At 39.2% G+C, this 24592-nt stretch overlaps 1 protein-coding gene across 5 annotated transcripts in view; it reads right to left on the bottom strand.

Annotated features, from left to right (window-relative positions):
* Positions 1 to 24592, bottom strand: part of nrg2a (neuregulin 2a) — a 104537-nt gene that overhangs the window by 61674 nt on the left and 18271 nt on the right. Inside the window, exon 1 of one of the 5 annotated variants that reach the window (XM_077505752.1) lies at positions 4406 to 4522. The exons of the other annotated variants lie outside the window; for them this stretch is intronic. Coding sequence (XP_077361878.1) covers positions 4406 to 4493 — 88 coding nt within the window. The 5' untranslated portion in view covers positions 4494 to 4522. Of the gene's footprint in view, positions 1 to 4405; positions 4523 to 24592 lie in introns of those variants that run through there. 5 annotated transcript variants of the gene reach the window in all.

Genomic DNA, 24592 nt, shown 5'->3' with positions numbered 1-24592 from the left:
TTCTAGTTAAACTAAACTACTTGTAAAATATACTTGGGGCTTCTGAGGGCTTCAACCTTTACTGACTTTTTCAAGTAAATATCACTTTGCATTTTTACAGTGAATGAAAAAAAAAACACTGGACTCGGAATTGAACCCTGTGGAACACCATACCTTCCAGTTTAGATGTGAATTCAAATTGCACATATTCGTCCGACCACTTTTTTGCTCAACATAGTATGGAAGGGATTACAATAATAAAGAAATGAAATCACACGACGTACCATCACAACAGCCGTATGTCGACTACTGAGTGCACCAAATTAGCAGCCAATGATGATATCATCACAATTATGAGTCAGGAATTATATATTTGTGTTTTCAGTATTTTATTATCTCTCATGCTAGGTTGAATTCAATTTTGGTTATATTGGAGCTCGGTTGTACCTCATGTTGTGACTAGTAAGTACAGTCCATTTAAAAAGTTGAAACTCAATTATGCTTTCAGTGTCGGGCATGTTTTGAGCGCTTCGCTTCTACAAAATAAACAGTCTCCACTCAGCATGCATTAAGGTGTTTTATAGTCACATTACGGCTGTATTCGCAGCTTAGTGATGAATGAAGTCTTGTAAGGTGTTGTTTTTGATTAGCTTTCCGTTTGGCGCGGCCACACCGACGCGCGCATTGCCCAACTGTTTGAGGTGTCTCCAGCTCCTCTGATCACTGCTACATTTTGTTTCTGACTAAGTGCAGTAGCTTCCTTTTTAAGCTCTAAAATCAGATGCCAGGTAGGTGTTTGAACATGATAAGAGAGATCTGGCACACAATGAAGGAGACTCTTCACTTCCTGAACCAATTATTAGCAGCCCGTGCGAGCACGCACACAAAGCGCTACCGCACCGGATGCAAACGTGTGTTTTGTCTTGACACAAGATGGATGGTCAGTACAATTACAACGGCGGCATATTTATTTAGGCCGGTCTGACTTTACGGGAGGCGTTCCGCAAGCTGACAAACGTCCGTCTTTTCAACGCATTGATGTCGAAGATGATGAAGCGCCCGTGGCCTCCAATTCAACGGAAGAATGAGAACAAAGTTGCCCAGTTTTTACGCCCCCTCGGGTGTCTTTTCTACTTCAAGAAGAACTTAGCGTTTTGGCAGCTTTGTTAGCGTTCTCATGAGAGTGTCGCCTTTCAGTCGCTACACACACGCACACACATATTCCAGGTTGAAAGAAAATCCGCATGTTACATTGCTGTGGCAACATGTCCTAAATCATGCTCAACCGCTCTTATGGCCTCACTGCTAAATAGTACTACAGTACTTCTAAAAATAAATAAAGACATGAAAAAAAAAAAAAGTTTGAGAGCATAGTTAGAACCAGCAATGTTTGATATCACTTTTTTCAGGCAGATACCAATATAAGTACTCAACTATTAGGTAGTCACTGATACCGATACCACCATTACTTTTGAAACATAAATCTGTATATCCTAATATAGGATTTTTTTTTTTTTTCTTAACATTGCATGAAAATAAACGGCAATTTTCTATTCTTCTAATTCCCTAGTAGTCATCATGAGTGCCAATGAAATAAGGCCGGGTAACAGCCCAATACCAATACCTAGTAGCTACTGTATATCAGAATAAATTTGTGATATGTATTATTATTATTATTATTATTATTATTATTATTATTGGATATTTAGAGGGAAGAAATGTGTACTTGTATAAAAATTAAGGTCTAAAAATCAAGAAAAAAGGAAAATCTAAATTTTACAGGGATATAATAAATTTTACTACGACAAATTATTAAATATAAAAAATAAAAAATAAAAATAAAAAAGAAATTTGTAGTACATGTTCAAACAGAATGAACTTACCGGCAAGTCTCTTTTGTTGGGTGCAATAAAAAAAATTTAGCAAATATTAAAAGTGTTTATTATCATTGTCATCATCATCATTATTATTATTATTATTATTATTATTATTATTATTATTATTATTATTATTATTTTAAAGATATTACTCATCCAAACCCTATTTAAAGATATTACTTGACTAATTATATGAACCTCTCTGAAAAGAACTGAATTTGTTTATGTGGGATTAACTCTGAAAATTACAACTTACAATACTTACAATACTGCAAGCTTTTTTTTCTTTTTTAATACAGAGCTCCAAACTGCCCCTAAATGGTGGCATTTTCTCCTATTTATTTATTTATTTATTTATTTTTTCGGGGTCATCCACTCGCACCACTACAATGAGTAAGTTTGCAGATTTTATTATTATTATTATTTTTAATAATTACTCTTCTTGAATCATTTTTGTTGCTGTCACGTCTTTTTCACACTTCAGCCCATTTATCAGTAATACAGTGAAAATGAAGGGGATGGATATTTAATTTGCTTATTTTTATAGCGTGTGCCCCTAAAGTTTCTACTTGTGCCCTAAAATTTCAAGATTGGGGACACTGTGTTCCTGTTAGTATTAATATGACATCACCCTTAACTACTATTAACATAATTTACGATTATTTACTAGCCCATTTCTTTTCAGTGTGGCCTTGGTAGCCAAGTCCTTGGTAACATAGCGCACTCAAACACCTGCTGGGAAAATCACATCCTTTTAAAAATGTGCAAAGTTAAGAGGGAAGTTGAAGAAGACAGCTGCCATATTCTGGACTGACAGCTCACTCATTGGTCAGATTACATACAATTATATTTGACACTTCGTATACACACAAGGACGTGTGCACATTCATGCACATGCTGGACCATGCAGCATCGATTAAAAACAAGGTCACATATGAGGACAAGGGGAAAAAATAGAAGCTAATTTATAGTCAACTTGATTGAACAGCCGTTTTTCTTAATTGAGAGATTTTATTTGTTTTTTAAGTTGTGTTATACTGCCCCCAGGTTGCTGAGTTGCACACAACAGAAGATGATGCACAATTAATTAATCATGATGCACACATTTTAGTGCATTAAATTTTACTTAATTATGACTGTATACTTAAATATAATAGAATGTAATTTTATTTTATTTTTATTTCGCAAATTATTAGCATTTTTGTTTTCTATCAAGTGGCTGGGACGGATTAATGGTATTCCCATTTATTTCAATGGAGAAACATGATTTGAGATACAAGCATGGTCGCCCAATGATTTAAACTTGTATCACAAAGCACTACTGCATTGGATGGATGTGATCAATAGCTTTCATTTAATAATAATTTGATATCAGGATTGACAGTTTTGCCTTTTTTTTTTTTTTTTTTACAAATAAGTGTCATTCCTCACCTCTTTTGAACGTATTTTATTGCTCTCAGCAGTGTGACGCTGACTCATGAATAATTACAAGGAGGCAACTTTTTTTTTATTACAGAGCGTTGAGACTCGCAATCTTTTCATCTCACATTTCGCAGCCTCAATTCATCTCGATGCGATGTGGAATGTGAAGATAAACACTCTAACGTGATTTCCATTGAATGTCATATTCCAATATAGGGTCAATCAAAGTGGAGTGGAATAGCGATCCCAACCAGGGTGCCGTGACAGAACATCAGGTTATCAACTTCCATTTCACTAATTACTGCTATATTTATGATTATCTATGTATGCTAGCGACATATATTGACAGGCACAACAATTAAATGTGCTTCCATTTGAAAGTAGAAAGTAGAGTAAACCTGTATCCACCTGTTGCCATTTTATTTGGTAGCATACTGTCAGATTTTTATTTAACTGAAGTTTGAAGATGCAAACAACGTTATGTTATGTAGTATGTCATGTAGATATCATGGTTGATGAATGAAGATGTTTCCCCCAAAATCACAGTATGGAATTGCAACATACCAAAAAAAAAAAAAAAAAAAAAAAAAAAAAAAAAAAAAAAAAAAAAAAGTTCACGTCACGGCGCACCGAGTCCCATTGAAAGCAACGAGTGAAAGAGGGGATGGGCTTCCCCGTGACCCGAGGTCAATCTACAGTGACATGCTGCAGCTTGCACGCAACCACCAGTGAGCAAGCACATTTGCTACACTTGCTTCTCCAGTGATACTCTGACATGGAAGCAAAAAATAAAAGACACGCTTATGTACGGTGACTCATCACTGACATCCGAAAACCACTGAAGATGCTGATAAATTATTAAGCCTGTCCAAAAGTGTTCCACACAAATACTTGCAGAGTGAAAATGTCAACATGATCACATCTGGGAATCAGATTTTACACCGCAAATGAACTTTTTTCATTATTTCCCATTTTTTTGTAAGCCTCGCTTGCCGCCAAACCAGATGTGTCTCTACACATCCATGTGACAACCTGGCTGCAAGCTTTGACAAGCTGAGAGCGAACACAAACTTCCTTTTGATTCGCACTCCCGTGCAAATCATCGTGCACCTTCAATTTCTTCTTACCTTGAGTGGGATCGCCCTCCTTCTCTTTTTGCGCTTTCTTACCGCCCTTCCTTCTCCCTTTTTTATCTTTCCTCTTAGTCTCCGTCATGCTGTCACAAATAAAATTTAAATCCTTTCGGTAAAAGAGCCCCAAAATATGATTTGAAAAAATAAATAAATAAAAAAAAAAGAAAAAGTAGGTAGTCCTGTGTGTGGGGGGGGGGGGGGAGCGTGTGGCAAGAGGGCACCCGCAGTTAGAGCCCAGTTAGAGCGTCTCTCCTCCTATATAGACTCGCACCAATCAAGTACAGCAAGGAACCAACTACTCCTCACAGCAGGGTGAGCGAGAGAGAGAAAGAGAGAGAGGGGTGGGGGGGGGGGGGGGGGTGACGGGGGTTGGTAGAGCGGGAGTGAGGAAGGAGGGAAGAGGGAGGAAAAGTAGAGAGAGAAAAGGTGGGGACGGCTTAAGAATAGTGTGAGAGAATACGGAAGAAGGAAGGAGGCAGAGGAAGGCATTTCCCATCGCTTTGAGGCAATCAACTCTTCCCTGACTGGATCTTATAGATAAGTGGTGGCTCGTTCAGTTCGGGCCCTACAGCCATAAATGAGCATCAAGAGCCCCCCCCCCCCCCCCCCTCCTCAACAAAACTCCCATGTGGTCCATCCAAAAAAAAAAAAAAAAAAGTTTCCTTTACTAGCATCTTCTCTCTTTAGTAATGACCCGTGCACAAGTGAGACCAAGACCTCCCCTCTTTGCATTGTTGACCCCACCCAGATAACTCAAGCGGATGGGGCAGGGGGTGGAGTACATGGGGGGGCGAGGTAAGGCGGGGGTCTGCCCTTGCCAATTTGTAGTCAGGGTCACAAGCCACTTCACATCTGGGTCCGATTTGACGCGCTCAGATTTAGGAGATACGTGTGAGGGAGAGACAAGGTGGGGGGTACAGTTAGTGGGCGGGGGAGGGGGAGGGTCGGGGGGGATTGTGAGGTGCCAAAAGTCAGATCCCAATCAGCGACAGACTGCTCCTTGCTAAAATTACACAAAATCATCTTTTGCTTCCTGTCTTGTCTGTCAGAAACTACCCCCCCCCCCATACTCCACCCCCACTCCCTACAGGCGAGTCGCAACACGCCCGTGGATGCACGTCTTCCCTCGCAGTCCACGTTACAGCCAGGTGTCACCGATACCCACGCGGAGGAAAGAATCCAGATTGATTAAACAAGATGGTATCTTCCAAACGGCGAGTAATATTAGACGGGACCCTTCTGCAAAAGCGTTTTCAGCCCGTCGGTCTCATCTATGTATAGGTTAGCGCAGAGGAAAGCCATGTTAGGACAAAAAAAAGCAAGAACTTGACTGCAGGTGAAGGCCAGTAAGAGAACACTGCAGTTATTTATGTAGATTCTTTTTCTTGTACTGTATTTTCCGTACTATAAGGCGCACCTAAAAGCCTTCATTTTTTTCAAAAGCTGACCATGCGCCTTATAATCCAGTGCGCCTTATATATGGATCAATATAGAGCCGCAACAGGTCTCGCTATCAAGACGCTATCGGTGACCCTGCACGATCGGTGACGCACATGCGCAGAAGATCCCGCCATCTTGGATCGCTAGCTAATACTAATACTTTACCTCAGAGAAAATAATAAAACAGCTGTTTATTCATTTTGGGAGTGAATGGAGTTGTCAGAAAGCTGGTTTGTAATCTATTAATAAAGTTTGACTGACCTATCTGACTATTTTGATGACATTCCCTTTAGCGCAGCACCATCTAATGGATGCATAACGTAACCCCAGCATCTACTGTAGCGCATTATATATGGAAAAAGTTTTAAAATATGTCATACATTGAAGGTGCGCCTTATAATGAGGTGCGCCTTATAGTGCGGAAAATACGGTATATGTTGACCTTCGATGCGCATCCAAACTGCATTTAAGGCCAGAATGGGGGTGAGATGTACTGTTTTGATCACCATATGCAAAAACTATATGATTTCCACCAGAAGTTGCGGGGGAGTCAAACGCGTGTCGAGGTAGAACTCATGTAATGCTTGAAAATGTTTTCTCTTTTTGACATTTGAGTCACAATGGAACCACACAAGACGTCTTCCATCACATTCCTTAATATCTTACATCATTCTCAGTGAAACAGAAAGTAGCTGGCTAACAAAGTACTTTAAAAAAAAAAATGTCACAAACCGTTCCTCATTTCTGTTTTCAGAAAAGTACATTCCCGTCATCTTATGTCATCATTTGCAAAACAGGAACTGTCCAGCCAACATATGGACGAACAAGCATAAATCACTTTTGTTACAGGTTAAACCTTGGCGGAGGTCTGTTCTCTTTTGAGTATGACACACCACAGTTAAGAAATATGGGGGGGGAAAATGGCAGTTCTGATAATGAAATGTAACGAGTTATTTTTCTTTTCCGCTAATTTATTTTCTTTCGTCTTACAATTGACTAAAATGTCTTTGCAGTTGGTGTTTATTACGAACTGTGTTTGAGAGCCTCCAAAATATATTTCTGATTGATGTGAATTGACGTAACCGTCGCACTGGGTGGACACACAACCATATACAGTCAAACGTCATTTCACAAACTTTAGACATAATTTTCCCCATTTAAGTGAATGGCCTACAATTAAACAATTGAGCCAAGTTATGTTTATCTTGTTATTACTGAGGGCTCATTTAGAGCAAAAAAGAAAAAAAAATGTGGCCATACACTCTAAAAACAGTTGTGTCCAAAATAACTCATATTGGGTCAAAAAGGGGTTATTTATTTAACCCAAAATGATGGGTGAAATGAATAGCCCACCATACAACCCAAACATTGGGCTACTTTGTTGGTTATTAGTTTAATAACCCGGTTAATTTTTGACCCACGTCAATCATGTTATTCAATTAACCCAAAAAATTGGGTTGGTTCAATTTTGACCCCATTCAAATCAGGTTATTTTGAATTAACCCAAAAAGTTGGGACAAATAAATAAGCCACAAAACAACCAAAATAATTGGGAGGCTTTGTGGGTTATTAATTTAATTTGACCTAACTGTTTGGGTTAAATAACTGAAAAAGTTGAGGCGGTCTATTCTTGACCCAAGTTTTGATTTTTTATTTTTTTTTTTTGTACAAAACAACCCAATGTTTGGGTTGTTTTGTGAATTATCCATTTGACCCAACTTTTTGGGTTAAATGAATAACCCATAAAGTTGTGTCGGTCTCTTTTTGACCCAGTTTGGGTTTTGTTTTGTTATGTTTTTACGTCATTTCATTTAATTTGTCATTTTCACTGTAAAAATAGTTGGCCAATTTGGGCCAAAAATGGACTGATCCACTACTTGGGTCAATTTGACCCATTTATCTGGGTTATTTTACACAAAACCCCAAAGATTGGGACATTTAGTATATAAGTCCTTTTGCACAGATTAATTAATTTTGTTTTGTACAAAACAATCGCGAAAGTTGGGTTAAATTACAACAAGTATCGGAACAGTCCAGTTTATAACCCGTAAGTTGAAATGCAAAAAGAGTTTCTCAATAACCTATGCGAACGAAGTAGTAGAGTCAAAATTACAGTAAATTTTTGTGTACAAAACACTTGTAGGCGAAAAATAAAAAACACTCATACCATGAAAAAAAAAAAAAAACTGTGTCGTAACGTAACGATGTCAAAACAGCAATCCGAGGACACAAATGGTGGTTCATCCATTTATCTTCATTTCTCATGTCCCCTGTACATTTTTTAAGCTGCTAAGAAGGATCAGAGGTCAGCGGGCCGCTTATTTAAGGACGTTTCTGAGTGAAGGGAAGAATCATGCAACTCTCAATGAAACCCGTCTATTCAAAGTCAAAACAAAAAAAAAAACCAAAAAAAGGGTGGATGAGTCATCTGCTGGGCTCTCCCAGGTTTTGTCTGAGTGCAGCCCAGGGAGAATTCTTGACGTGTCTCGGGAGGAGTCGGCGGCAGCGGCATGGTTTGTAAGGGGCAGCTAAGAGGTCATGTCTTAACAGGTCAACACACTCAACAGCGCACGCCTCATCTGCGACGCAAGAGAAGTACAAAAGGTCAACGTGTGGCCAAGTTCTGACACGCCGACGCGGTGCTTCCCGAAACCTAATTGCTCTTTCCTCGCGACTCTCTCCTCCTCGTGGCTGTTGCAGATGATCTAATCTGTCAGCAGAGGTAACCGAGTCCTGGCAGGGGGCTACGGTGTGGAGAGATCCGTCGCCCTGCCACGCTATCCCCCCCACCCAATATCAACACTCACTTCCTCCTACATTCTACAGGACGGGCCGCTCGCTGGGCCTGCGTGCACGTGGGTGGGCATGTGGTTTATGTATGTGTCACAAATGTGAGTATTAGTGACATCAGCGCGGAGGAAATGAGGATATGGCGCGTAGACTTAAGAGTAACACGGCCAGTTGTCTGTTGAGAAACTGATGAGCGCCGTCGGACACATCCTCAAAACATGCAAGCTTGTGAAATGTGAAATTTGTCGACAGCCGTTACGACTGGATGTGTCCGTAGGAACGACGTCAGAAGATATGAACCTCTGGGATGGTGTGCATTTCAAAACCGGGGCTTGCCGCCAAACTATTTGCAAACCTTCTGGGCGGCTGCTCAACTGGAAACAAACTATTTTGTAACGTTTAATAATATAAACGCATACGTGCGTGACATTTACTGCGTGCCACTTGGCAGTGTTACAAAAAATGACAGAGAAGATGCGCCATTAAAAGGGGGGGAAAGAAGGAAAATGTAGTATCAAACAATCGATCAACATTGAAAGGTCAGATAATCGTTTGTGCAGCCATTTTAGAGCATCAGAAAAAGCAGCAGCATGTAGAGTATACAAGACTTAAAGGCAAGCACTGCTACTGTGCTCAGACTCCATGTCAGCCATTTTGAGAAGTGATGGCGTGATAAAAGCATCACCAAAGTTCTTCTTTCAGTTGTATTCTCAAGAAGCAGTCTTGTATTATTTTGTTTATACTCCCATTAGTTTAACACACAGAGCGAGCATGGCATTATGACTCTACATTCTTCTTCATCTCTATTCCACTGTATGTACTCCTTTTACACAGTGCCCCCTAGTGTTCAGACCGAGAACATGCCCTATAATGTGGCCAACATTTTCATTGGGGTGGCTAGGGTGATTTTATAGTAAATTAATAAAATAAATAAAACAATTTTAATATCATAAATAAAAAATAAAATATATACTCGTAAAAACAATAATAAAATTTGATAACATTATCTCATTCACTGCCAGCTATTTTCACAGAAGCAATCCCCTTCACTCCCGGCTGTTTTACTGGATTGTGACTGATTTTGCAAGGCCCACAGAATATTGTGTTCAATTACTATAAAAGCATGGAACCTACCAAAAGAAAGATGAGAGTCTTTTCTTTCACCAGGAAAAAAAAGTATGTTTCTATCTGTTTCCGTTTTGCAGCAATTAGCATTAGAATATAGCTAAGTTTCAGCATTATTCACAATCTATTTAGAATTGTGAGTAAATGAGCTTTTTTTTTCAACATGGCCCAGGTTGCTCTGCTGCCACCTATTGGCCGTTTGTGTAATAGCTACCATTTCTTCAAACTTTCTTTGCAGTTGATAGGCTGCATCAAAGCCAAAAAACAAACAAACGTATAAATACGTCTTTGGGACACTTAAAACATAAAAAAAAACATTTATAAATTTTTGGGAGCAAATTAGTTAATAATAATCAATAATAATATTCATCATCATATATGAAGAAAGTCACCAAAACTTCCCCTTAGGTATGGAGGTGGCAAGAAAGTGACAAGGGGTGGCCATAGTCACCCCAGCCACCATATAGCTCCGTCCCTGCGTGTGTCTTCAATCCTATTCAAAATAATAGCACAAATATACTCCAGTGATGTTTCTCATCTGCACTCGAGCATCTGCTGTTCTTCAACAGATGTGGGCCGTCGTTGGCTCGGAGTCTGGAGTTGGTGGAGGGGCACAGTGGGCCATCGTGGGAGGGGCATGACTTGTAGAGCAAATTCTGAAAAAGAAAAATGACCCCAGCCCTATATGTTCTGACACGGATCCTTTGTACGCATGTCCCCGCTCATAAATGCTTCCCCGGGCCCCATCGCTGCTTGCCTCCTAATCCCTCCCCAGAAAAGGAGAGACAGCTCTCCAGTGTGATGGAGCCGAGCAGCGGCATACCTGCACATCATCACTGCGAGACAACACTCCTGCCTTTCCACAGTCATACAAGTTTATCTTTGCAGACATAATTACTTTAAACAGCCATTAGCCTATTTTGTCTCTTTCTGCTTCTTGCCAACAAAGTGCATATAGGTATCAGGGTGGTGTAAAGTTTAGTGTGCACGTGCAATGCATCATGTCGCCTCGACTCTTAGCGCTTAACAAATGAAGTAACGAGCGTTGGGGTCTGCTCTAAAAGAAACAGGAATAAACAAGGATTAATTCAGAGGAGAGAGGTGACATTTTGATCTGTACTGTATTGCTCCATTTCGGTTTTCAAACGGAGAGAATTCTATTCAGTCGCGCAAGCAAATGTAGCACATTTCTTATAGCGCTTATCCTGTTAAGGAGTTGTAAAGGGGCTGGAGGTGATTTAGGGCGAAAGGTGGATCACACAGCAGCACGGCGGACTCGTGTGCGGCACATCTTATCATCAACAAGCATACATTTTCTCACATTCATGTATTCACGAAAGATTTGCAAAATCCAATTCTGGGAAAGAAAAGTCCCAAATATGGAACGATGTAGTGTGAGAAGCTGGAATGTCAAAGCAAGTTTGAGGATGTGATCCAGATTACACATTTGGCTGCAATATGAAAAAGTAGAATGGGAAAAATTCCGGGCAGCGCAGCGGGATAACGGCGAGCATGTCAGCCTCACAGTCAAAAGGTTTTGGTTTGAATCTTGGCTCAAGCTCCGCTTTAAATGCATTCCAAAATTGCCAGTGTGAAGTAAAAACATTTTTAAGGCTACGTTGCAATGTATTTTCAAATATGTTCCTACTTTCAAATATTTAAAATTTTTTGTCTACAAGTACGTTTGCAAATGTGTTCGAATTTTCTCATAGGCTAAATGCTAAAAAGTTAGCATTTTTTTCCATGGTAAAAAGTAAAATGCAAAATTTAAAAAAATATGCATTAAATAAAAATGTCTTATTAATATTTTTTATGAGTTATTATTATCTGCATTGAATGATTTCTGCTTGGCATTTTTTCTCATAATGCCATTGGGCATGTCAGATGCACAAGTCAATACCTCGTTAAATTATGGGGGAAAATTGCTAAGTTTTTAGCATTTAACCTACAAGCACGTTCAAAAGTATTTGCAAATATGTGATTAATAGTAGTGTTGTTCCGATACCGTGTTTTGGCTCCCGATACCGATACCCAGCTTTGCAGTATCGGCCGATACCGATACCATACCGATACTTAAGCTGTCCTGCCATTGGTTCAGAGCATTCAAGGGCCAATAGGATATCTTAGATCGGCATGCAGTGAACATGTCACATATCAGTGAATGTTGTGCACGAGTAAGACACAAGATGCTGCATCCAAAATCCTATATTGGGAATTAATGGTATCGGCATGTTACTTGTGAGTAGTCACCGATACCGATACCACTGTTTTTATGCAGTATCGGCACCTCTGCCGATACCAGTATCGGTATCGGAACAACACTAATTAATAGTGAAGAAAAGCTGAATGAAAATACAAAGTACACCCATAAAAATCAACTTTAGGAACAACAAATTGGAGTTGATCAGATAATTTATATATTACTCCTCTTTAAAATGTCAGCTGAGCTGACTATACAGTGAAGCGAGTTGTGCGAACATGCACATGCAGGTTGTCTGATGACAAGATTTAAAAACCTGCTACTCCAGCTGCGCCATCAGCGCCAACTGTAGCCCAAGGGAATGCATAATACATAAATCTTTCGGCATTCTGTGCATGGTGCCATTTTTGTGGCTTTCTATAAACGTCTCCTTGGCATGAATGACAAAAAAAGATGTGAGACATTGAAGACGTGAATGAATGAATGAATGTCCGTGATAGCGTTGAGGCCCCAGGAGGGGCCTCATTCGTCAAGGTCAGCGGTGCCAAGGTCAGTCGGGGATCCAAATCTGAGTGAGCTCTGCTTGGCGACAGCAGACAAAAGAAAAACAAACAAACAAAAAAACAAAACGAACAGAGAGATGACATGGCTTCGTTTTCCAAAGCGAAGATGGAACAAGGAATGCAAGTGTTAAAAAAAACAAGAAAGTCATCCTGGGTGGATCGGGGCTCTTTGACGTTTCCGCAGCACATTGCTGTCACCATGGCAACCGCAGTCTTAAGGGTAGCAACGGCGGCACGTGAGATGTGGATGAGGGCGGAGCCACGGTGAGGGAGACAGGTTCGGTTAGAGTGAGACAAGATCCCAGTGAGAAAGTGAGGAGAGAACGTGTGAGGATACAACAGGAGGAGGGGAAAAGTGAGAAAGGTTGACAGAGCTCGGCCGTGGTGTCGTGTCTATTGTGCCAAGCCTGCTGGGAAACACTGCAGTAGCATCTCACAGGGGGGGCGGGGGTAGTGTGGGGGGGGGGGAGCATGCTCCGCTCTCCAGGCCTCTGAGAAAATGACAGCGGAGCTCTTTAGCCACTCAGTTTGCCAAATTCTCCTGCTGTATTCCAACCACTATCCCGCCTCGCTGTGAGCGCATTACCGTCCCCCCCCCCCCCCCCCCCCCACTTCACACACTCGGCGGATGAATTGTACCCGGTGTGCCTGATTGCTGATGCTGACTCATATTGCGATGGCTTTGATTGGGGGCTGAGAGGAGCAAGAGAGGAGCATAGCAACTCATCAGCCAATCGGGCATGGGAGGGAATTACGTGTTCCTAGACAGCCCGGAACTGCCAGATGTGATCCGGCCAACTCTTCCCGATCATCGTCATCATCCGCACTGTAAAAGCCGCGCACAAATGAGTTACGAATGTTCACAACGGAGAGCAGGTTGATATTCACGTATCTCCATTTTGGTCCGCATGCATGTTCAGGCACACGTATCTAAATACCACATTTAGTATGACCACAAGATTGTCAGATCAAGATTTTGTGATGCATGTGAGTGCATACGTTTGCAGCAGATCTGCAGAGCAAGGCGATTTCTCCAAGCTCACAAATCATTTTCCACTCGTCGACAGCAATTGCAAATTGTTAGGCGTCTTCTCAGTCGCAAACCATCCGAGAAACACACAAAAAAAAATAATGGCCAACAAAGGGAGACAGAACGGAAAGCCTGACGGTTTGTGAATTAGCACCCCAAATTTTTTTAGATGGAAAAAAAGAATATATGAGAAAGCCGGGAGGGCGGAAACAAGGCCCAATATGCTCCTTTAAAGGGGAGCACAGAATGGAGCCTGGAAAAAAAAATCCATGCACGTAACACAATGATAACATATACAACAATTTTCGAAGATTTGGTGTCACGACATGGTGTCCATTGCCCCCAAATACGGCAGGAGTGGCCCATAAGCTCGTTCTAAAAAATAGCTTTTGAATGATAAGACATTGTGGCTGCCTAACAATATTGTAGAAGAAATCATTTAATTCTTACCTTGTTAAATCACCTTTGATAATTATTCTTAGAAATCATGAACATGATTCATGTTTTTACATAGAGAAATATCGTTAAGGATAACAAAATACTGTTTTTTAGGGAGAAAATCACATTGTTTCTGAATTAGCTCATTTTTAAGATATTCAATAGTTTTGTTTTACAAAATGCTAATAATACACAAATAATATATGCATTCTCTTTATGGTACAACTTGCTGTATCTGACTTTTCAAACATGTCCATATCGTCATATTATCTCATGAAAGTTTCATGAGAAAAACAAGCAAAAAAAAATTTCAGAAAATTGGGCAATATTATCAGTAAACAAAAGCAAAAACAGGTGGCGTTAAAGGACAAAACACTGCTTTTGAGTAACGATCGGAGTACATTTAGAAAACTGTCAAAGCACAATAATTATCAAAGAATTGTAGAAAAAATATCAATATTTCAATATACATCGAATTAAGGGCACACAGAAAATGTATTTATTTATTTATTTATTTATTTATTTATTTATTTATTTAGGAAAGTGTAGTTCAAGGTAATTTGAGCAACAACAAAAAAAAAAAATCAGAATTATGTTTCAAACTGGTTGCCCTTTGCTTTATATATTCTAGAATAACGCTCAGATTCCTCTGCTATAGTATTAATATTTCGCCCTTCTCTTACTGGAAGCTAAATAAGCTAAAACATAACCGTGCAAACAAATTTTCGCTGGTTCCAAAAAGCTTTTTTTTTTTTTTTTTAATCCGATATAGAGATGAGAAGAGATGAAAATTGGTAGAAATGTTGACTAATTGCCACACTAATCTGCATTCACGCTGATCTCGCCAGTTGTTTGCAGAAAGTTACTTGAAATTTTGTATACAGCTTTTGTCGTGGCTCTCTTTTCAGTATACTGAGCAGGGGTACCTAATGAAGTGATCGATGAAAAGATGGTTACTGTACCGTAATTGCACAAATATTAAGAGCAGAAGCTGTCTGGGAACGACTTTGATGACTTTTGGTGATCCTCTTAGAGAGGAAAAAAGCCGCTCTATCTTCTTAAGGCTGCCGGATTGAATCCCTTTTCCATTCTCTGTGTTTTTCCACTTATGACATATTTATTTTTTTTAGTACCCCGTCTCTCTCTCGCTTTCTCTCTGCTCGTCTCCCTCCCGTCTGTCTAAGGGAGCGATAAAGAGGTCTGTGTGACTGTGAGCAGATTGACTTGAAGATAGAGGTTGGAAGCAGATCCCGTCCACCTCCTCATTCTGCTCTTTCTCTCCCGCTCTCACCCCGACGCAAGAGACAAACAGTCTCCCACATGCTCTCACAGTTTATCAAACACACACCCACATGGAAGCAGGTCTTCGCGCAAACACATATGCGCGCTCTCATCACAGAGACCAACACGCACTCAATCTAAAGTGTCCCCGGGCCGACAAAGTATACACTGTCGTACTCAAACGCAAACATACGCCCTCAAACACGCACATCCACGCGGGCGTGCAAACACACAGGTGCATCCGCATGTAAATAGAAGAAGCACATGGGCCATTGATGTGTTGGACGTGGGCCTGTTTTCCACTCTGAGTGTGGTGAAAAAACCAAGCAAGACAAAAAAAAATAATAATTTTAGGGACGCTGCATCTGCATCACAGTGTTACGCCGGTGTTTTTCCCATTACACTCACAAACACGCCCACACGCATAACACGTGTGTTGTAAAAACCAAAGGAGCCAATTTGTGCTAAATGCCAGCGGTGGTTTAAGAGGGTATGTTTGTTAACAGGATTGCACAAAAGCTAGGATTAAAATATGGTGGAACCTCTGAAAGGTTTTCATCTTTGAAATGAGACCAACAAAAATAGACTGGCATCACTGAGTCCTAATGTAATATAAATGATCCTTACACTTTAGTGATAAATAAGAAAGCGAGTAAATGAGAGGCGACATCAGTCACCTTGAAGCGCGCTTTAACTTGCAATGCAAATACGAACAATGGTAATTTTCTTCTGACTTTTAGGAACATTAAAATAATTTTAACACAAACCTACCAAATAAAGCTTATATGATACATATATTAGTCTAATAAAGGCTATTTAAAATGCATAATCCTCATGTTTATGTAGCTCGTATTAATAAAGCATAATTATGTTTTTTTTTTTATAGGTTTTAAAGATGTTTGCATCAATTTCATGTAATAAATAAAGATTTTTTTTTTTTTTTTAAATGGACTTATATGCATTGTTCACATAGCAGTGATGATATGCTATTTAACATGTATAGGAAACCTGATTATTATGCAATTCAAACAAACTATGTATTTTATAAATACTCATTCACTGCCATTGACGGCTAAATACGTCAAATATCCATTTTTCCTATGCTGGCAGTGAATGTGTTAATAATAATAATAATAATAATAATATCATTATTCTTATCATTATTATTATTATCATTATTATTATCATTATTATTATCATTATTATTATTATTATTTTAGAGTAATTATACTTTATTAAGGGCGGATATCATAAGATTTACTTCTTACTATCTCCTTTCATTGCTTTTTTAAAGAATGAAATATAAATTGTGACTTAAAAATTTGAATTGAATGAATACTAAATACATAAACCTGAGGATTATGCATTTCAAATAAATAGGCTTTATTCAATGAATGAATGTGTATCATATAAGGTTTATTTGGTAGGTTTGTGTTAAAATTATCACACAAAAAAAGAAAAAAAAAGAAAATGGGAATTTGCCATACAGAAAAAAATTGCATAATATGCTTGAAATATTTCTGAGTGATAGGGTTTGAGGAAGAACCCATTCAATTTTGATGCAGATCCAAAAAAAATCTGGGAATAATGTATTCATTTTGTTAATAATGCAAAATAAATTTTTAGACGTTTTTGTTACATTTCTTGAGTAATTAATTGTTCAATTTTTGATAATAAGGCAATAAGGTTACCCTTAAAAAAAAAAAGGCTTTACAAATAGTTTAGCAAGGCTGGCATCAAGTTGGAAGCCTCATCACTTTCTAGGAAACCAAAAAATAAATAAAAATATATTAACTGAGCTACGAACATTACATCAACAAAGAGAGCGCAACATTTTACAGAGGTCACTTATTTGTGAAAATAACAATCATGTGGGATTGACCAGTAGTATAGATTTGTGAAAAAATGGACATCGAAGGTTTGGGCCGTGAATTTGAGAAATTTGAATTTGGCCAATGTTGAAAATTTTGCTAATTAGCACAATTACTTGTGAATTAGAATCTGTCACACATGATTAGAATCAACTTTGAGCAGCAAAAAAAAAAGTACAGAAAACACACAAAGGTTGTCGTCTTATCAGCGAGCAGCGCACCCGCTCCAAAAACATACGTGTGTCCGCTTTCTGCTTTGCATTCTTCACATCGAATCAAATTCCTTTTGTGCCCTGCACTTGTCCTTTATCTCCAGAATGTGCTTTTAGAGCAGCGCAAACATGTCACAGTGAGGACACCGAGAGGAGGTTCACACAAGAGTGAAAGCAGCTTCTCGGTCCCCAATCATTTGCATTTTTCTGTTTTTGCCTTCTCGTGGCTAAGCGTGAGCTTATCAAGAGCCGCTCTTATCTGCTTGTTTGTTTTTCATCAGTGGAAGGCTTTTCCTGGAAAACAGGCCGCCAACGCATGTGTGTACGCTTAGATCATACTTTTGACGACGCAGGCCCGGATCGAGGCGGTCTCGAACGGACTAAGATTGATAAGTGGCCCCCGCCGTTGACTGCGCCGCGGTGGCCTCCAGGCTGCCATTTGGCAAGCTAGACGAGGCTAACAGGAAGCTAAGACTGCACTTGGGTCATCAACCTAGAAGCGAAAGTTCCATGAAGCAGTCGAGTTATCTTAACATGCGGTTTGGAAACGTCGATTCTAGTCTGGCTTGTGTTTCCATTGGAGGGCGTGTAGGCAAGATGGTGACACTTTAAACGGCGTCAGGCACTGTATGGAAAGGGATCAAAGCTAGCTAAAGAAAGGGTCTTAAATAGATTTTGAAATAGTCATATTGGTATGGGCAGCTTAGCACTGGGTCAAACCCCAGAAACAGTCGACCCTTTACAACAAAAGCCCAGGCGTATACTTTGGAATTTAACAAAAGCTTTGCCTCAAAAGTCACATAAAACCTGTGTGATGTCACCAGACAGACTTCACTTCAGCAGTCATCAAAAGCACCAACTCTGGGCATGTGTTTTGCGTTTTCGCACTCAGATGCAACACTTGTTCTCAAAGTAGAGTGTTTCATTGCTTATTTTGTGTGTTTTGTTCTTGATATTAGCCGACTTATTTTTACATTAACTCATTTGCTCCCAATAACGTGTAAATACGTGTTTTTTATGTTGTAAGCGTCCCAAAGATGTATTTATGCGTTTTTTTGTTTGAATAATCGTAATTTTCAATTATTGCCCAACACTAATCGTGATTATTTTTTTCCATAATCAAGCAGCCCTATTTGATATAGTACAAAAAAAAATCGTAAATAGGCAAGTTTTTCCTTGATTAGGTCCACCCCCTCCCCCCCTTTTTTTTTTTTTCTTTTTCACCAATCGGTAAATTTGCAAATGCTGATCCACAAATATGAATGGGTCCACTGTATACTCAACCATGTTATCAGATGAGGTGAGCAATCAACCCGCTGACAGATTTATGTGAAAGGCGTTGACGAATTTTGACAGGGGCGCGAGGAGGGACCAAGCGTTGCGCTAGTTTTCATGGTATGCTTTGTGTTGTTTGCAACTCTGGCTTGCTTACAGTGCGTTCCTGGCCCATCGCCACTCGCAGTATGATAACTGCCTGCTTGTGAGCCTAATGTCACGGAGACAACAAGGGGAATGAAAAGAAACATGCCTAGACAATGTGAAGCAAAAGTACACATCCCAACAGATGTGATGTGATGTGATGTGATGTGATGGGGGGTGTGGGCGGGGGGTGAGGCGGAAATGGGGCTACGGAGCTTACACTTGAGGGACTTGGTGCAAAGCTGATCTTACTGGATTTTACAAGACCTCAACAGACCTCTGTAAGAAATGCTGCCCTCTCATTTAGAGTAGAACACCCCCACAGTGAAGGGTGTCAATATCAAGGGAGAAATATATGTATAATGGGGTGTTAAAAAAAATCGATTCGGCGATATATCACGATACTACATCGCGCGATTCTCGAATCGATTCAATAAAAAAAAATCGATTTTTTTTTTTGTTTGTTTTTTTTTTTTTTAAGAGCTCAGAATTGTTCATTCGGTAGTCTTACCGATTCAACGTCTTATCATCATTGCCTTTTTTTTTTTTTTTTTTTTTTTGTGTGTGTGTGTGAATCGATTTTTAAACTTCCATTTTTAATGGAAAAATATTCAACAAAACGTCTGACTTCGGGTTAGGATTCACACCTTGAGCATGGAAGAATGTTATATGAACGGAACATTAAGCCTTAATATTTTATTTTAATGCTGTTCAAACATGAAACAGATTACAACCTCTATAAGACTGAAATTTCAGATCAATAAATAATACATTTTCATATAAATCTTACACTCTACAAGCTTACTGATTAGTATTTTCTAAATTTGAATGAAAAAAAATCGCAACAATCGACTTATAAATTCGTATCGGGATTAATCGGTATCGAATCGAATCGTGACCTGTGAATCGTGATACGAATCGAATCGTCAGGTACTAGGCAATTCACACCCCTAATATATATATATATATTTTGTCCGCATTTGCTGCAGTGAGGTGATGGCTAGCTCGCTTGTGTCCGAGCCAGCTGGGCCACATCTCGGTTCAGCCGCGCACGCGCACGCCCAGACGCACATGCCCGTCGTGAAGCTTGCTCTTCGCTGCTCACTATCTTTCAACAACAAGCTGAGCACGGAGCAGACGGAAAGAGGTCCTTTTTGTGCAGGAAGATAAATACACTCCTGCAGCCAGTGCTGTCCCCTCCAGATTAGAGCAACACAATAATGAGCGCTGGTGGAAGGGCACAAGACACAGGCTAAAGGACGGCGTAACAGTCGACTTGCAAAACACTCAAATGCAGAGGTGAGCATTCCGTCAGACGACGGACGACCGTTTTGTTGACGAAACTTCAAAAATTGACAGACTTATGCACTGATGGAAGTTGGTTTTCATCCATCAATGTAATTGTCAATAATCGGGTCAGTACTGACTGACGGACTCAAGGCTGGTATGTAGTACAACTGTATGCCCCGCACTGACAGAAAGGCATGAAAATGCCACGGAGAACTCAATATATTTAAGTATGGAAGATGGCCGCCGGTGGCTTCATTTCTCTGGTAGAAGAGCGAAAGTTGTTGTTAACAACGGTGTTTTGTATGCCCCGATTGTTTGTTTTCATTTAATTGTATGTAGTCTGTTCGCGGTGAATCGTTTATAATTATGCTGTAGAATCGTTTCACTGCCTCCTATAGTCTGCGAGAATATAGACTACAGAAGAAGAAGAAGAAGAAGAAGAAGAAGAAGAAGAGGAAAAAGAAGAAGAAGAATTAGAAGATGAAGAAGAACAAAGAAGAAGAAGAAAAAGAAGTACAAAGAAGAAGAAGAAAAAGAAGTACAAAGAAGAAGATGTAGAAGAAGAAGAACAAGAAGAAGAAGAAGAAGAAGAAGAAGAAGAAGAAGAAGAAGAAGAAGCAGTAGTAGAAGAAGAAGAAGAAGAAGAAGAAAAAGAAGTACAAAGAAGAAGAAGTAGAAGAACAAAGAAGAAGAAGAACAAGAAGAAGAAGAAGAAGCAGTAGTAGAAGAAGAAGAAGAAGAAGAAGAAGAAGAAGCAGTAGTAGAAGAAGAAGAAGAAGAAGAAGAAGAAGAAGAACAACAACAACAACAAGACAGAGAAGAAGACAGAATATAAAGAAAGCAGAAGAAGAAGACTACGACAAAGAAGAAGAAGACGAAGAAGAAGAACACCACCACCAACAACAACAAGACAGAGAAGACGAAGAAGCCAAAAAGAAGACAACGAAGAAGATGAAGAACTGCGACGTGTTTAGTAAATCTATTTTTTTTTTTTAAATATTGGCCGTGTCACTTAATAAAGTTAGTTCATTTGCAAAACATTTCACCACTCACCAGTTCATCACAATAATAACAATGACGGAGTGAACGACTGAGTAAAATTTACTGACAGTCCTAAAATAGTGGCGACCGGTGAAATTTGCTCACAGACAGATTGACGATTACAGTTTGGTTTGGCTTGAAATAATAACGGTTTGACTATGATGGACGGGTTTCCCAGCTGTTGACAAATGACGAATGATGGACATCTGCTAAGATGTATGCACGCACACAGCTGTAGTGACTGAAGCTATGAATGCTACAAAAACAAAAATATTGGACAGAAAGATTTATTTTTGTTTATTTGTGCGGTTTTGCTGCAAAAGCTGAACGTACAGTATAAGTTGTCAAGCCTCCTACTATCTCCTCTGAATCATTCAGTATTTGTAATAAGGTGATGTCACAGTTTTTGCCTGCCATACACCGCAGCAGGTGTCCATTTAGTCAGGCAAAAATACCCACAAATATAACAAACAAGCGTGTCAAGTTGTTTACGGATATTTGTGGATGAGTCAGCACGATTGTCTCCTCCTCCTGTTCTACACTGACTCGTTCATGGACCACAACACTGGGCAACTTTCCATTCGAGCGGCGAACGCATGTGTCATTCCAAAAAAAAACAGGCCACTCCCCCTTCACAAGAGGAGGGAAATATGGCTGCCTCTTGGTGAGACTCCAAGCACAGCCATTCCTTTCTGTTTAAAGCCTTTTCATGTTAAGACACACATCAATCCACACCTACAACATACCTGAGGAAACAAACCTCTCAGAATATGTACTGTGTGTGTCTGTGTGTGTGTGGGATGAACATGGCCGGACACGTCCCTTAAACACACCGGGAGGCGCCCATAAGCGGGAGTGCCGGCAGCCCCTCTTTTCAACACTTCGTCACGCTGCATACAAACACAGTTGCCCTTCCCATGCTGCTTTTGTTCCCAAGCGTCTTGCTGAAGTTCCTATCGAGCTCGCTATCGCCTTTCTCTGCAATTTTACAACTGACACTTGTGTATTCATTTTGGTGTAACAAAACTCTGTTTGTGTCTGATATTTTGCCAGGGTGACAAGGAATGAAAGACTTCCTCAAGCGTCTATAAACGTGCATATGCTTGCCAAACACTGAATGATGGCAAATTTACAGAACTAATAGCATAATGAAGAAATTCACACCCAATTACTAGCAAGCGTCTACACAAAGCTGGAAAGAAGATGAAGTTCGTAAATAACTCACATTCTTTAAGAAGCCCTTCAAGCCATTTTGATACAGGGTGCTATATTTATTATAATTTTGGGGTGAGGGTTCAGAAAAGCACTACAATGAATAGCTTGTAAGTCAAAGCCAGCATTACATCATCACACATCGCTATGGCCACCACTTGACCTAAAATGGGTCTGCAACCTGTGGCTCTGGAACCACATATGTATCATTAGTACCTCTCCTATGGCTCTCTGCAGATCTCTTAAAAAAATAAAAAATAAAAAAAATCTCTTAAAAAAATAGTTAGTAGAAAATTGATTTTTTTTTTTACATATTTATTTTGTATTTTTTATATAAAATATTCTTCACATTAATTAATAATTTAGATTAAAAAAATAATTAAATATTCAAAAAAAAATCCAGAGTTAATTTTTCTTAAAAGGAGAGACAAAAGATAGATGAAAATGTTTTTTTTTCAAATAAATTACATAAAAATGTCCAAAAAAAAAGAAGAAGAGAAAAAGCTCAAAATGCCCACGAAATTGCCAAAGATGTCAGAGAATGGAATGAATAAAAAAATAATTAAAAAAAAAAAAAAAGGCGGAAAACAAAATGTTCAAAAAATAGTCATAAAACATCCAAAAACAAAAGAACGAAGACAGAAAATGACCATAAAATGTTTTTGGAACTGCCAAAACGAAGTCATAAAATTGATTTTACAAAAGGCAGATAAGAAAATGTTCAAAAAGTAAAAATGAAATGTCCAAAAACAATAGAGGAAATCCCGAAAATTACCATAAAATTGCCAAAAAAATATCAGAATGTTGATAGCAAAAAAGGCAGAAAAAAATGTCAAAAAATAGCCATAAAAAGTCCCAAAAATGAAGACTGGTAGAAAATTACCACAATATGTCCATAAAATTGCCAAAAATGTCAGAAATTTGACAGAAAGGCAGAAACGACTAAAAATGACTGAAAAACAAAATATGAAAAATGACCAACAACAATCTGAAATGGAGGAGAAAATGAATCTCTACATATTGGATGCTGCATATTTTTGTGTTGTTGTGCAGCTCTAATGAGCTCTTGGGCCCTTCGTACATTCGTCTCACACAAACACAGTTTTCTTCATCACAATGTTCTAATATTTTTGCGTCTCCGGGCAGATTAGTGTTTATTCATTTGGCCTAAAATGGCTGTTTTGAGAGCAAAGGTTACCGACCCCTGAGCTCAAATGAAAACAATTTATTCACCGACAGGTGAAAGTCTCCAATAAATCGAATCGCAAGCATCTCCAAACTGAAACTGCTACCGGATGAAACTAGAAGATGACACAAGTAGCCTGGAGCAACACATACACCCACATAAGTTACCGAATGCACATTGGTTCTTGCACCTAAACGGTGACGAGCGCTGCTGACGCGACACTTACATCATGACACATGATATGTTTTGGTGCTCCACATCTATTTATTTGTCCAAATCCCAGTGCGTGAATAAACAAATAAGAGTTCATGGAAAAACACTATGCTCAAAATGTTTTTTGGAATTGTATAAATGGAAATACCAGCAGAGCAACTCGCTAGATTTTATTTGTTATTTTATACACTGTAGATTATGTTTACTATTTAAATCACAAATGAAATAGCCATCCATGTTCTATCCTGTTGAACCTGTTTCAGGCTGGCTATTGAGAAGTTACACCAGTCCCAGATGAGTTTGGACAAAAGGTGGACGAGACTCAAATGAGTCAGTGGGAATTGATCATATATTGATTAGAAGTCAGCTAGGTGAGCCATTACATGCACTTTCAGTGCCCCGTCCATTTATTTTATATCTTGTACAGCGGCTTTGAGGACACCAGAAAGGATGTAGACAGCGCACACACATAAGCAAAGGGAGAAAATGGGTCTAACCACCATTAATCCTACACCTGAAACAGCTTTTAAAACAACCAACAGGATAAGATTATTTTGTTAATCTTTGAGGAGGGGATTAATCAGTACAAATGTGAAATTTGAACATTAAAAAAATCCCAATTTTGGGATGGCCTTACCCGAAAATGAAAGGATCTGGATAGTCCACTTAGCATAGTGCTAACAATGCTAAACACTATGTGGGCTAACAACTGGAATGATAAAGTGGAATAATACATTTAGACAGACAATAAAACAATAAAGAAATATAGTTTTTATTTTTTGTGAAAAATGAAATATTACTGTAGCTTATTGAGGAGTTGTGACCGTCCCTATACATTACTGTGTGATTGTATTATACTGCCCCCAAGTG

Source organism: Festucalex cinctus, chromosome 18 (genome assembly GCF_051991245.1).
Source record: "Festucalex cinctus isolate MCC-2025b chromosome 18, RoL_Fcin_1.0, whole genome shotgun sequence".
Taxonomy (NCBI): domain Eukaryota; kingdom Metazoa; phylum Chordata; class Actinopteri; order Syngnathiformes; family Syngnathidae; genus Festucalex; species Festucalex cinctus.
This window is presented reverse-complemented; position numbering and strand designations above follow the sequence as displayed.